This window comes from Brassica rapa, chromosome A02 (assembly GCF_000309985.2).
Source record: "Brassica rapa cultivar Chiifu-401-42 chromosome A02, CAAS_Brap_v3.01, whole genome shotgun sequence".
NCBI classification, from domain to species: Eukaryota; Viridiplantae; Streptophyta; class Magnoliopsida; order Brassicales; family Brassicaceae; genus Brassica; species Brassica rapa.
Genome location: NC_024796.2, coordinates 9,548,480 through 9,562,961, shown reverse-complemented (window position 1 = coordinate 9,562,961; position 14,482 = coordinate 9,548,480). Strand labels below are relative to the sequence as shown.

The 14,482-nt window shown below is 33.7% G+C and overlaps 2 protein-coding genes across 9 annotated transcripts; one reads left to right on the top strand and one right to left on the bottom strand.

The window, feature by feature from the left end:
- The first annotated feature begins 29 nt into the window (after positions 1-29).
- Positions 30-14,345, top strand: LOC103852374 (cytokinin hydroxylase). The gene is made up of 4 exons (XM_009129276.3): positions 30-6,569; positions 6,943-7,420; positions 8,074-8,446; positions 12,516-14,345. The coding sequence occupies exons 1-4, from the start codon at positions 6,290-6,292 to the stop codon at positions 12,936-12,938; spliced, it is 1,554 nt and encodes a 517-aa protein (XP_009127524.1). The 5' UTR covers positions 30-6,289; the 3' UTR covers positions 12,939-14,345.
- LOC103832306 (glutathione S-transferase T3-like) lies at positions 8,899-12,521 on the bottom strand. 8 transcript variants are annotated; one of them, XM_033283704.1, is made up of 4 exons: positions 11,199-12,521; positions 10,972-11,109; positions 10,764-10,875; positions 8,899-9,462 (listed from the first exon to the last, which is right to left on the bottom strand). In XM_033283704.1, the coding sequence occupies exons 1-3, from the start codon at positions 11,391-11,393 to the stop codon at positions 10,774-10,776; spliced, it is 435 nt and encodes a 144-aa protein (XP_033139595.1). In that variant the 5' UTR covers positions 11,394-12,521; the 3' UTR covers positions 8,899-9,462; positions 10,764-10,773. The 8 variants fall into 8 exon arrangements, with proteins under 8 accessions (XP_033139595.1, XP_033139592.1, XP_033139593.1 ...); XM_033283706.1 differs by having other exon boundaries at positions 9,181-10,875; positions 11,199-11,393; positions 11,772-12,521; XM_033283701.1 differs by having other exon boundaries at positions 8,899-10,875.
- Positions 14,346-14,482: the final 137 nt, after the last annotated feature.

The window sequence follows — 14,482 nt, the reverse complement described above, 5'->3', positions numbered from 1 at the left end:
GACCTGAGACTTTCTTTTAGCCGTGTTCATATAATAACTCCTAATAACTTTGATGTAAAGACTGAACCATAATAAAATACATAGAGTGGAGACACAAATACTCGAATATTTATTTCAAATTACGTCTTTTTATTATGTTTTCAACAATCCTTTTCCCTCCTGCCATTTTTATCAACTCTCTTTATTTCTTTTGACCCCAGGAGAAACACAAATGCTTCGTCACATGCATTCGTTATGGGCCCTTAATAACTCCTTTTTGGGTCATCGGCCCTAATCATTAATATGACTCTGCGTAATACTTTCCGTCATTCTTGAGTTGAAAAGTTGATCTTCTTTTATTTTAGTTTAGTTACAAACTTCAAAGAACAAGGGAAATATATTAGCACTACATCAAAAATGTTTGTTTTCTGAAGTTTACAGATTAAGGACTAATGACTATGCAAAAAGAAAAAAAGAGAATGATCATTAAGCTGTTGATTTGACCAAACAAGATTGGTATTAGTTGGTAGCAAAGAAAATTATGAGGCATGGGGTAGAATTGTGTTGCACGTTGTTGAAAAGGAAATGTTCAGCCGCGCGTGTTCACATCCTCTCCTCGCTTTGATTTTTGAATTAAGGTTTTGCGTGATCATCTTTTCTAATTCTTGATTCTGCAATCTTTGACTAAATTATACAGGACTAATTATTTATATTATTAATTAGATTTTGAGTTATCAGATTTTAAATGTAATCTCGATGTATCTAATGATATCGATTGACAAGAATGATCCGCTAGATTTTTTTTTCTTTTTAGTTATCATTAGATTTGTCCATGTAATAAATTATAAGATATATTGATGTTGTACTCTAGCAACATAATTCGGATAGTAGTATTTTCTTCAAATGGCTTTTGGTTGTACGTAGAAGTTGTAAGGTAGAACTCTCGGCTAATTTAAACGCAGCGGTTGTAGTCATACCTGCAAAAGTTTGTAGGTAAATGGTTACATTTTAAACATTATTAAATAATTTGTACGGTTGGTTCAACATTTAGAAACTGATACATGCGTGGAATATATATGAATGATTAACTATTAGATGCATTAACAATTTAATAATAAATTAATATCTTTAATACATTATATAATTAAAAATATTAAATATACTATTATATTAAACTCTAAAATGTATAATTTAATAAAAATTGTTTCTTATATGTAGATTAATATCAGATTTTTAAAATTATCTTGTTTGGTTTATATATATGTATAGATATTAATGTCTAAAAGGCATAGTGTATATTCTGTTTATAATTTTTATAATATAAATTACGATATTGGTTTGTGAATATATGTATTCGTAGGTATAATATCTAAAAAACATTTTTAAGTAATATTTTTATTTTTATATTAGAAGAAATATTTTTATTTTATTTATCCACATGTAACTATGTGCAACTGCAAACGCTAAGTGAAACCAACTTTTAATTTTAAGAGATATTTGCTATAAAATGCCAACAACTGCTACCATCTGCAAACGCAAAATTTACAAGTAGTAGTGAAAAAACTAATCAAATTGTTAATGAATTATTAAATATAGTTTGAAAATGAAAGGAGAGTAAAAAGATTGTGTTTGATTCTGCAAAGCAGAGGATCGTACAAAATTTAAGAAATTTACGGAATCATTTGCAATATATATATATATATATATATATATATATATATATATATATATATATATATATATGCATGTATACTTAACAATACAAGCTTTAGAATAGGGAAATTAAGAAAGAGCAAATTAGCTTAATATACTGAAAAGAGTGGGATACCATTGATTTGGGGGAAAATAGTAATGATGGGGGGAAGAAAATTGAAGGGAAATAGGGTATGAAGTGCAAATAGGGAAAAAGTTGTGTGTAGGGAGTACAAATTCTCATTAAGAAAATATATATAATGCATTTGGTGGACGAATTTATAGAACAATTTTGTTGTTACTCTATTCCGTATATTGTTGTTGTCAACATGCATATGTGTTTAGTATAGGTACCTGACATTGTGACTATACTACACTGACCTGTGTGTTATATGTTTTGCTTTATATGCTTAGCCTTCAAGATGTTTTCGATCGTCGACAATTTGTGTTACTATATCGCTTATCAGTGCTTGTGCCACCGGTTGTTACGGGATGACTTTGTATCCAAACATGTTTTTCAGAGAAGAAAGTGACAAGAAAAATAAATGAAACTGTGAAGATTTATATCGGCAGATAAATTTTGAGATTATTATGAAGTATAGAAGTTCCATTTGCTTTTCATATTCATTTCCCAGGATACGCAATCTTTATCCATCACTGCTTTTCCTTTTTTTAATTGACGGCAAATCTTCTTTCTAATCATAAAAGTTTTTTTTTTTTTGACAAATCAATATACAGACCCTTTATTTTCAAGTAATATATGTAAATCCAGTGGTTATTTAAATGCCACTTTGACATTTTTCACAGTGATTAAAAAATTATGTAATAAACTAATATATTTTTATATAATGTATGATTAATTAAATAAAAATAATTTAAACAAAAGTTTATTGGTTATTCAAAAGGGTAAAAAATAAATTAAATGTACATTTTATGTTAACAACTTAAACAGACTAATTAGACTCTGCAAACCAAATTGGTAACTCCACATCCATATGTACAACAAACCATAATTCTTTTTTGTACTGCGTACGAGACTGTCCGCCCTTGAATTCTGCGTCTGTGGTATATGAATGAATTCTGAGGTGTTGAAACTTATTTTTAATATCTTTATGTCTTCCAAATAAATGCTGACTATTTTTCTAGTTCCGAAACCATATTCACCAACTGAGAACAATCCATTGCAAATGTAACAATAAACTGTTTTAGATTCCTCATGCATTCCATTTTCTAAATGAGAGCATCTATCTCCTAGTGAAGTGGCGACTAACTCACTCTTGTATTTTCCCTTCCATTAAACCATCAAAAAACCTTCTTGTGTGCTATACCACCCTTGTCCCGAATAGATTTCTTGAGTTTTTATATTAGGTGGACAGCGTACTTTCTAGCATAAAGCCTTTAATGGAGAGACCAAATTACTATATTCTGATACCGTTCTTTCTCTATTTAGATACACTCGTTCTGCTTGATATCAAGATTTAACCATGTATCTCACATTATTAGTAAAATATTATTTATCACGATCTGCTGTCTGAATTCGACTTAATGTAATTGTAGGATGACACTTATTTTGAAATAAAAAAATAAACCTGAAGATGTAATTAATATGATTTAATATATAATAATTTTTTTGTGTGAAGTGTTTTAGGATTTCCAATCAAAACAAATTAGCGATAATTACAGTAATTCAGGTCTTACATATATAAATGTTAGTTTTAAAATTTTCAATATGAAATATATACTACATTTTTCTTCAAGATAATGACCAGCTCATTTAAATGACCTAGCTCATTTAGCCAGTAATCTCAATAGAAACCATCGTTTTTTTCTATGATAATGCTCTTTCTAAAAACATCGATGCAATTGAATATTATTTGAATCATCAATTAAGGAGATGATCTAATCATTTTTCAAGCGGATTAATAAGGTAAAGTATAGGTTGTCTCTCATATCATATTAAATTCTCATACTTCTAACTCAAAATCAATTGACTATAGGTTAGTCCAAGTCTCTTTATATTATTTATGTCTCATGGAAACTTCTAATGTGTGAGTTTATATTCTTACAAACACTCTTTAGAGACTAAAGCTCGTGACCCATTAATTTCTACTAATCATAATACTTCCTCTCCATATAATTTCTCTTGTTACAATCAATCTCACAGACCATCATTATCGGATCCGGGAGCACAAGTCACTTCTAGGCCAAATTACAAAAGTGTGTGGATCGATTAATTGAACTTTTTATTAATAAGATTTTTAGGTTATGGTACCATGTTAAGTTTCATGGACTTCTAACTCAAAATCAGTTGACAATAAATGAACCGGTCTAAATTCCTTATACATTATCTATGACCATGTTGTTCAAAAAAATACTTTACCCATGACCATCAAAATTCCCGATATAAAAGCTTTATATTCTCATATAACCCCACAAGATAATGGTAAATATGACCATTAATTTTGACAATATCTCAGTATAAAAATCGGTTGAGGTCAGATCAAACGGAAGAATTCAGCCAGACCGGTTCAAGAGCAATCGGGCTTTTTCAGAAGGTGTGATCTGTTTCGGTTGGCTAGAAAATATATGATCATGTTAGATAGGATGTTAATTTTTAGGACTTTTTAGTTTAAAACCAATTATCGAATCTCTTATATATTATTTATGTTTCACTGAAACTCCATTTGTAGAGACTTATATTCTTACACATTATTTATAAAGTAAATAGTAAATACTTTTATTTGCATTATGTTATATAGTAGAAGTTTATCTTTTTTTTTGATCAAAGTAGAAGTTTATCTCTATTAGTTTAAATAAATAATAAGTTCTTCCATGCATGTTTACAACCCGGTCTAATTTCCTGATATAAAAAAACACTAATAAACATTTAGTTAACTACTGAGCTACGAGAACTTCCACAACTGAGCTTATATTTTATTGAAGGTACATATAATTATATAAATATCGTTTAGTGGTTGGTAGGTAGATATAAAATAGTGGACAGCAAGTTTTGTCCCCGAAAGTTTAGTGGATTTCTCGTGCGAAAGTTTCGATATATTGTTTCTAGTGGTAATTTAGTAAAAATCTAATAATCTCTTAGCCATAGTATCTTTGTCTAGGTTGCACGGAAGCTTTATCAGACGTCCGCTTCCCGCTTTGTAATCAGAATCGAAACTTTGTGAAACTCTACGGAATCTCACTTCCAAATGTTTCTAAAATATTTTATTTTAAAACATGGTAAAAGCTTACAATTCTTTTTGTTGGAATCACGCTTCCGTCGAAAAAAAAGAATGTCATAAATAATAAGATATAAAAATCTGATTTTTGTTTTTATATAAAATCTAAATTTAATAGTAATATAATAGAGAGAAAATAAATATACAAATATTAAAACTAATACTATAAATTATTTTTATGCACTGAAGTTTTTTACTAGAGATATAAAATATATTATTCAAATATATTATGTCAATTAGTTATGAAATATTAAAACTAATTAATATAACAATTTCTTATAAACTTAATTTATGTGTATTTTTACAGTTTTAATATAAAATCATTCTAAATTATTATAAATGAATAAATGTTTTATTTTAATTAGAGTCATATAATTTTAGTAACAAATTTTATAATTTTATAATTTTTTATATTTTAATATGTATATATATACGCTTCCAACACGTATCCGCTTTCTATTTTTTTTTAAAAATTATCGTTTTTGCGCTTCTATATGGTTTCGCTTTCGCGTACACGCTTTTGTTTCCATGTAACATAGATCTTTATCAATGTATAACTGAATTTTTTTTTTTTTTTTTGTCACGACAATGTATAACTGAATTAATGTCAAAAATTTTGAGATTAATTATTTATTTGATTTCTACAAACAAATAAAATAAATAACTCTAATATATAGTATGTAAAATTATAATAATACAGTCTGTATATTGAGTCCATGATCTGCCTATAACGCTCTGACCGACCACGATTAATGAGCCACCCACATCCGTTCACTCGGTCCGTGGACTCCATCCTCTGTGACGGGTGGTGTGTTAATTTCTCTGAGGCTCTATAGTCATGTTTACTGAACCTACAATCACCACGTGACCTTTCTCCGTGCTTTGACTTCACTTGCACGATATCGCGAATCACTTCTTGATAGATCACTCATCCTTCCACTACTGAAGCTCAAACATACTTGACTCTGGATTCTAAACGGATGTATGCCTGGAAAAAATAAGTGCATTTTGGTGAGATAAATAATCAAATCAATTATTTTAAGCTTTTTTACGTATATTAGAAATCAGAAAATCAGAATGTTACACTGCCATTTATGAAAATATTGCTAGCATCTAATAATTCTTGTTCCCCTTGCATGTTTTTACATTAATAGCGAAGTCTACCAAAGAGATCGAATAGATATATTTTTTAAAGAAAATCTCAATTAATAAGGAAAAGAAAAATGCCAGGAAAAAATAATGTGAAACTACCCAGCACTATAAATACATGTGGTCTTCAGCAATATTGTTCACTATATCTCGCCGGCAAAAAAGTTCACTATATCTCACCAAACTCTCTCTCAATATCTTCAACTTTTTAATAAAAGAAAATAAAGAGGGAAATGATGTTTGTTTCAGTAAAGTATGCCCTCGTGATAGTGATGACCTTGATATTAAGAGTCCTATACAACTTCATTTGGTGTTACTACCTCACACCAAGACGCATTAAGAAGTTAATGGAACGTCAAGGCATCACCGGCCCAAACCCACGCTTCCTTACTGGAAACATCATCGACATCTCCAAAATGGTTTCTTACTCTGTCTCCGATCATTGCTCTTCCATCCACCACAATATCGTTCCTCGCCTTCTCCCTCACTACGTCGCCTGGTCTAAACAATATGGTACGTACCCAGGTCCAACGTTCCTGGATGTCAGGTGTAAGATTATTTTTTTTACATATGTTTTTGTTATTATAAAATTAAAATTCAATTAATTTTTCTTGAATGTTGGCGTCAGAAACATTAAAGCCACAAATTATAGTTTCATTTGACGATATATGCTTTCAAGTGGATATGCGTGCAATGCATTTTCATTGAAAACAAAGTCGGATCTGAGACTTATGAAGGTCATGAACATTTTTATAATAATTTTAATATTTAAACTTTTTAACAATTTGGAGGCGATGCAACCCATGCATAATACTTGTTAAAAATTTGGTGGCTGACATACATTTACGCCATGTCATTACGAAATGACGAAAATTACCTTTTGCAGGGAAGAGATTTATAGTATGGAACGGGACGGAGCCGAGGCTGTGCTTGACGGAGACGGAGATGATTAAAGAGTTGCTGACGAAGCACAATTCCGTCACCGGTAAATCATGGCTCCAGCAGCAAGGCACTAAAGGGTTTATTGGACGTGGTCTTCTCATGGCCAACGGCGAGGCTTGGCACCACCAGCGCCATTTGGCAGCTCCTGCGTTCACACGTGATAGGCTCAAAGGATACGCGAAGCATATGGTGGAGTGCACAAGGGTGATGGCGGGGAAGCTAAGGAAGGAAGTTAAGGAAAGTGGAGGAGATGATAAAGAGGTGGAGATTGGAGAGGAGATGCGGCGGCTCACGGCGGATATAATATCTAGGACGGAGTTCGGAAGCAGTTACGACAAAGGAAAGGAGCTTTTCAGTCTACTCACTGTCCTTCAGCGACTCTGCGCTCAGTCCACTCGCCACCTCTGTTTTCCTGGAAGCCGGTGAGTTCTTCATCTTTTCTTCGATTTAACGCTATGATTGATATAATTCGCCTAACTCATGTGATTTAATTAAAAAAAAATTTATAACACATTTATGCTGAACTACAACTTTTTTTTTTGAACTACAACTTATATATTCATTCCATTTCATATTATGTATTGTTTAATGATTTTTCCCACATATAAAAATTTCTACTATAATTTTTACTAACACATAATTTTGTCTCTTTTATTAAAATTAACATAATTAAATTTAAAGCTTTATATAAGTTTTTGCATAAAAATTTAAAACAACAATTAATATAGAAAATATAATAATCATCTTTAAATGGCACTCAATCCGAAACGGCATTCTGCAGTATAGTTTCACAAGTTCTAATTAAATACTTAAATCAGTTCTATAGTATTGATAAAACTGATGTAACTTTAATTCAACAATATCAACATTATTAAAATAAAATTGAAATAACTTACATGAGTATAAAAAACTAAAAAGCATTACTTTCGTACATGGTTACTAATTCTTAATTCACTAGCGCGCCAAAATAAAAACGTTGCATGCAACTATTTGACCTTTATCGTAATTTTTTTTTTTTTTGCTAAAAGACCTTTATCGTAATCCCGACGTGTAATTATTCTTTGTGTTTCTATAGGTTTCTACCGAGCAAATACAATCGAGAGATAAAGAGTTTGAAAACTGACGTAGAACGTCTTTTGATGGAGATTATAGAGAGCCGGAAAGACAACGTAGAGATCGGTCGGAGCATCTCGTACGGGGACGACCTCTTAGGGCTTCTCCTGAACCAGATGGATCGCAGCAAAAACAACCTTAATGTTCAAATAATAATGGATGAGTGCAAAACTTTCTTCTTCACTGGTCATGAGACAACCTCTCTTCTTCTCACGTGGACCCTCATGCTCCTTGCTCATAATCCCACGTGGCAGGAAAAAGTACGCCGTGAGGTCCGACAAGTTTCTGGCCAAGACGGTATCCCTTCCGTTGAGCAACTCTCAAGTCTTACCTCGGTACGTTATTCTTACTCACACTGCTACATTTGTCTTCTTATTGTTCATTTACACTGGAACAATGGTTTCTATCGCCATCAAAATCACATGGACTTTGCAATTTTGCCGAAATCTGTCGAAAGATCAATTCACAAAATCACAACGATTTAAAAGTTATTTTCTTTACGAAAAAATATTTTTAAAAATATATAATTGAAGGAGACAGTTCATTTGTGTTTCACGTTTTCCATTGAAATTCCCAAAAAGTAATTTATAAAAATAAAACATTGGATATTAAAATATGTAAAAGCAATAATTAACTTGAAGCCAAAAAGAAAGAAAAAAAATATATATCGTTTATAACAATTGAAACATACATGTTAATGTCTTATGCGTTATGCATCAGAATACACATGTCGACTAAGTTTTGACTTTGGGCGAGATTTGGGATAGAATCACAATCATTTCTTTTATTTTCTTAAAATGTCTTGGTGTGTAATGCCAATTTTTATGGGTGGGGGTGGGGTACTACCTTCTTTCAACACACTACAGGCAATGCCACTAAATCTCAATTAGTACATATCTGGTCAACTTTAATATGATATATATTGTTATATATCTACCCACAAATTTGTATTAATGTATTCTCCCGTAAATTATTATATAGTGTTTCTGTCAACTAAATAAACAAAAATGTAAAGATGGTTAATTGATTGATTAGATATAGTTCAGAGTCTGATAATGCATGTCATGCATGAATGAAACACATAGTCATTTATATAGAAAAACATTGAAGCAAGTAGCATGTGGGTACATACACCCGTGAGTACAAAAGTAAAGCCGTGGGGACATGCCCATGATTTGATACATAAAACGAGTGTAGAAAGTTGAAAAAAACTACACTCTCCCGTGATTCCATCTTACATACCCTACCACTACAACCACCTACTACTACATTACCACCCGTGACTTGATTTGATACATAAAGAAACAGAGACCTGCAACCATCCACGCATCCTCCTCTTTGAACCCGTGACCTACAAAGCACAACAGTTACAATATCAATATACATCAAGGAAAAGATTAAAACACAAACATCATACACTGCATTTCCTAGCAACCAACTGTAAATTTCAAAAAAAATAACCACTCACCAACTTAAAGCAATTCAGATATGAGTTTGTTTTTTAGAGCAAGCTCTTGATCTGTAAGTGTATCAGCGTTTTTGCCTAGCAACCTATCAAGTATTTTCTGTTTGGATAAAATATTCTTGGCTGCTAGAATGGTTTCGATCTGATCAAACGCTGCTTCATTGCCATGCTTCTTGCGTTTTGCTGCTTTGCTAGCCTTGACTCCGGGAGGTCTAACATCTTCCTCGCGACCCACCTCATCCGCAGTTTCCTTCCTTTTCTCCTTTGCACCATTTGATGTCAGACTGTGTGATCTCCATTTTTGATCAAACCGAAGCTCCCTCCAACAATGTTCAAGAATGAACTTGGATTTGTAGTCATTAAAGAAGATGTCATGAGCTACCTTCATGACATCATTCTCATTATGTCCACTCGCCTGCTCCTTCAGAGCAGCTTCATGACATCCCACGAACTTACACACCTGCTCATTAATCCTTCCCCACCTCTGCTTACATTGACTCCACTCCCTAGGAATAGAGCCAACGAGCAGAGGGCTAGCATTCAGGTACTCCTCTATTCTCTTCCAAAATGCTCCTAGCTTCTGTTCATTACTGGTTATTGGATCCTTGCTGGTGTTCAACCAAGCACTGATCAACACCAAATCTTCTTTGGTTGTCCACTTCCTCCTTTCCGGAGGTTTAGGAACCTCAGAAGATCCTATTTCTATTGGCTGAGGGGTCTGGGAAGTAAGCAGGTTAACAAAGCCGGGAGAGTTTAGGGGAAAATGATCCATTTTGGTTGAGTATTGAAGTTTTTAAGTTTTCGTTTATGTTTTAAGATGTCGATTAGCTAGGTTTTTAAACTACTTTTGGGTTTGCAAGTACAAGGAAGTAAACACCTTCTAACCACTAAAAATTGATGACACTTAACTTAACTACACAACTACTTCACACAGACCATTCAATAAACATCAAATCAGGTTTTCAAATTAATTATTTCAAGTTTAAATTTAGTTCTGGTTCAGTTGAAGTTTAAATACAAGTTCACACAGACCATTCAAAAATTGATTACACTTAACTTAACTACTTAACTACACAACTACTTCAGTTTTGGTTCAGTTCAAGTTTAAATTCTACTACTACTCTAACCTACTCTAGTTCAAGTTCAAATTCATTATTAGGCAACAACTCTAGGGATAGTGTGGTTACCTTTGTGTTTTCAGTCGAAGCAGCATTTCTCCAAGTGATCCACTTGCACGGTCAGGTTATAAACCTTCCCAGTGAGCCTATCAACCTCCACAGTGAGGGCTTTTACCTCTGCCTGTTCAAGGAAATGACAATGAGATGGTGTTAGTCACTGTATAAAAGATAAGAAAAAAATTACAAAACAAAATTCATAAGTGGGAAGTCAGATTACCTCCAGACTCTTGATCTTATTATTCACTTCCGGCAGCCACTTGATCACCGCCTCCACCTCCTCCACACGACTTGTGAGCCGTTCGATATGCTCCTGCACACCAATGACCCAAGGCTGACGATAATGAAAACCATCAGCCTTGGTAACAACACATAAACTATATCAGATTGTTAATTAACAGACAAAAACAGAAGACATAATTTAAAAGACAAGAACCCGTTTTATACCTCGTAGTTTATGCAGGTGAAGAAACGCTTGCCGGGGAGAGTGTCGTATTCCTCCTTCCCACGAACCTCGTGAATTATACTCCCACCGCAGGGACACCTCGTCGGAATCCCGTGTTCTGAATCACACACGATTGAAAGCATATCGATGTGCTCCTTTCTTCTCTTTGTGTCTCTTATCTCTGCTTCGGGATCCATCTGTATCAGGAAAACAAATAATTAGAACAGAAGCAACCGAGAAACAAAAAAAAAAAAATTTGAAAGACTAACTAAAAACCCCCAAATCCAATTCAAATCCACGATGAACGAACTATAAAAGAAATCTGTATGTTGATTTAAACGAAGAAATTAAAACCCCCTTTTAGATTTCAAACCCTTACACGAAACCCCCAAATCGAAATGAAATCCACGATAAACGAACCCTAAAAGGAAACCGTATGTCGATTTTAACCAAGAAATCGAAACCCCCTTCTCGATTTACAACCCTAAGATGAAACCCCCAAATCGACATCCTTAACCTAGAAACCTCTCGAGATCAAATCGAAGCTATCTCGTCCCGGAGTGATTGAGACTCACCTGAGAGCGTTTACGAGTGACTCCGACGACGAATTGATCGAGAAAAGCTCCGGCTCTGGACTCCGACACGAAATCGCCTCAGAGACAGAGAAACCCTAGATTTCGAAGAGAGAAGAGAAAATGGGATCTTTCACGCGATACCCTTTTTTTCTCACTCAACACGCGAGATCGCGTAGCCACTCCCTCTGCGCCGCGTGGCATGACCCCGTATCATACGGGCTCACTTGGAAGACCCGGTTCACGGGTTGAAACCCATTTATTTATTTTTTTTAATCGAAAAGCCCTATGATACCGAGCCCATGACTCCCTCATAAACCCCCGATGCGGGTGGTCTGACACAACAAGTTTTAGATATTCACTTTTGTAACTGGTATTTTATTAAATTAATATATTATTTACATTAGCATTGGTGCAACATCAGATTAGATAAGAGACCCATGATGAATTGGTTTTCCACCCTTAAAATCAAACTAAGGAATATTTGAGTGATGGATAAATAAAATATGCCACTTGTTTTAAAAGATTAGCACTACAACATGCGTTGCATAAAATACTGCAAAAAAAAAAATCATGAACTAATGATTCGATTTGACAGCTTGAAAGAAAGATAATTCTTAAAACTAAGTAAAAGATCTTTGAGAAAGAGTCATATGGCACTTCACAAGTTTGCTAGATATGATTCTTAATAAGATTAGGTAATATAATATTAAACTAACATCTTTCTTTTAAAATTTTTTTGAACAGTTAAACAAAGTGATAAACGAGTCACTAAGACTTTACCCTCCTGCCACTCTTCTACCAAGAATGGCATTTGAAGACATAAAACTCGGCGACCTGATCATCCCTAAAGGCTTATCTATATGGATCCCTGTCCTGGCGATTCATCATAGTAAGGAATTATGGGGTGAAGATGCGACTGAATTCAATCCTGAACGCTTTAGTTCTAGAAATTTCGCGTCAAGTCGTCATTTCATGCCTTTTGCAGCCGGTCCTAGGAACTGCATTGGCCAGAATTTTGCGATGATGGAGGCAAAGCTAATATTAGCAATGCTTGTTTCCAAATTCAGTTTCACAATATCGGAGAATTATAGACATGCTCCTATAGTTGTGCTTACTATAAAACCTAAGTATGGAGTTCAACTAATTTTGAAGCCACTGGATTCGTAAAGGGGGGGAGACCTATCTTATTAAGCTTCCTGAGAGACTACTGAATTTTGAGTAACATGAGGGAGTTGTAATTGAATGATTTTGAAATGAGTATAATGAAGAGTTATTGGGTTCAGTTTAGGAGACACATTATCTAATCTTTCTTTTTTTAATAATCGAGGTAGATACAAGACCTGAAAAACAAATTAATATATCTCCAAGATCTTTTAAAAACTAGGTTTTATTGTGTTCCTATAAACTGCGGGATTATTTGATAGGATATATTAAATAACAACACATCAGTTATTATATAGTATAAAATACAAAATATTGCTATTGGTCATCTATTCTTTTAAAAATATTAAATGGTAAAATACAATATATTGCTCCAAAAACAAAACGTCTTTTTAAAGATAAAGAAATTGATACTTAATTTTTTTGTCACCAGCACAAATACATAAAGAAATTGATACTTAATTTTTTTTGTCATCAGCACAAATATACTCGATTAAGACTCTGCTAACTAAGACCATCTCCATCCATTAGGACCTCTAATGAGTTCTAATGATTAAATTAAGAATAAATAAAGTGATTTGGCAAGTTTAGAACTTTGGTTAGTGGAAATAATTTTTTCCTTCTCCAATGGGAGAACCTCATAGGGGTTCTCTCTGCAACACGTCTCATTTCCATTTTTTTTTGTCATCCTTGTGATTTAATCATCGCATGCATGCATTTCACAAACTAATTTATTTCCGAGCATTCATTTTTGTACTTTTCTTCATGATGGTGATCATATTGGTGTGTTAAAAAGACGAGGTTATGTTTTCTTTTATCATCAATGGGAAAGTGTTGAAGACAAGGAATTGGACAAACATCAGCTTCTGTACAGACTTACAGAAACAAGCACCACAAAAACTAGCAGTGTCATACGTCCACCATCCTCCTCCTCCTCCCCTTCACCACCAGCTCTATCTTCATACTCACTTTTGTTCTCAACATACCAATGAAGGTTCACTCCTTTACCAGCAACACCGTACCCCAACCTATACTTCTCCTCATCCGGATCCCCTGCCCTCGCTGCAGCATCTTTCGCAGAGGCTCTCGCGGTCGCAGCAGCTTCTTTCCTCACCTTCTTCCTCCTCCCCAGGCTTACCATCATCCTTCTTCGGTGTTAGCTCGATGGGGTCGAAGATCTTGATCCTCCTCCTCCTCCTCCCATTCACGAAATCGAAAGGATGATTTTACCAATCCGAGAAAGAGATTGAAATGAGATTCGAGAGAGAAGCGGAATCTTCGAGAATGGAGGAGAAAGAAAACTAATTTCACACAAACGAAGGAGAGAGAGAGACATTAATGTGTGTTCTAATTACAAGATGACACGTTAGGGTGTCTTACTGATTCTAAAAAGTCCACGTTTGGCACCGGTTCTCTGTTTATTTAGCATTTTTCATTTATTTTTATTTTTGCTTTTGGTTAGAACCTGTATTAAACTACCCCGATGGAGGTGCTCTAAACATGCGACTATGTGTCCATAAAGACAAAAGAAGATGGTTGATTGCAAGTAC

Coding starts and splice junctions, on each gene's coding strand:
- LOC103852374 (XM_009129276.3), top strand. CDS start 6,290: ATGATGTTTGTTTCAGTAAAGTATGCCCTCGTGATAGTGATGACCTTG. Junction 6,570..6,942: donor CGCCTGGTCTAAACAATATG/GTACGTACCCAG, acceptor TACCTTTTGCAG/GGAAGAGATTTATAGTATGG. Junction 7,421..8,073: donor CTCTGTTTTCCTGGAAGCCG/GTGAGTTCTTCA, acceptor GTGTTTCTATAG/GTTTCTACCGAGCAAATACA.
- LOC103832306 (XM_033283698.1), bottom strand. CDS start 10,348: ATGGATCATTTTCCCCTAAACTCTCCCGGCTTTGTTAACCTGCTTACT.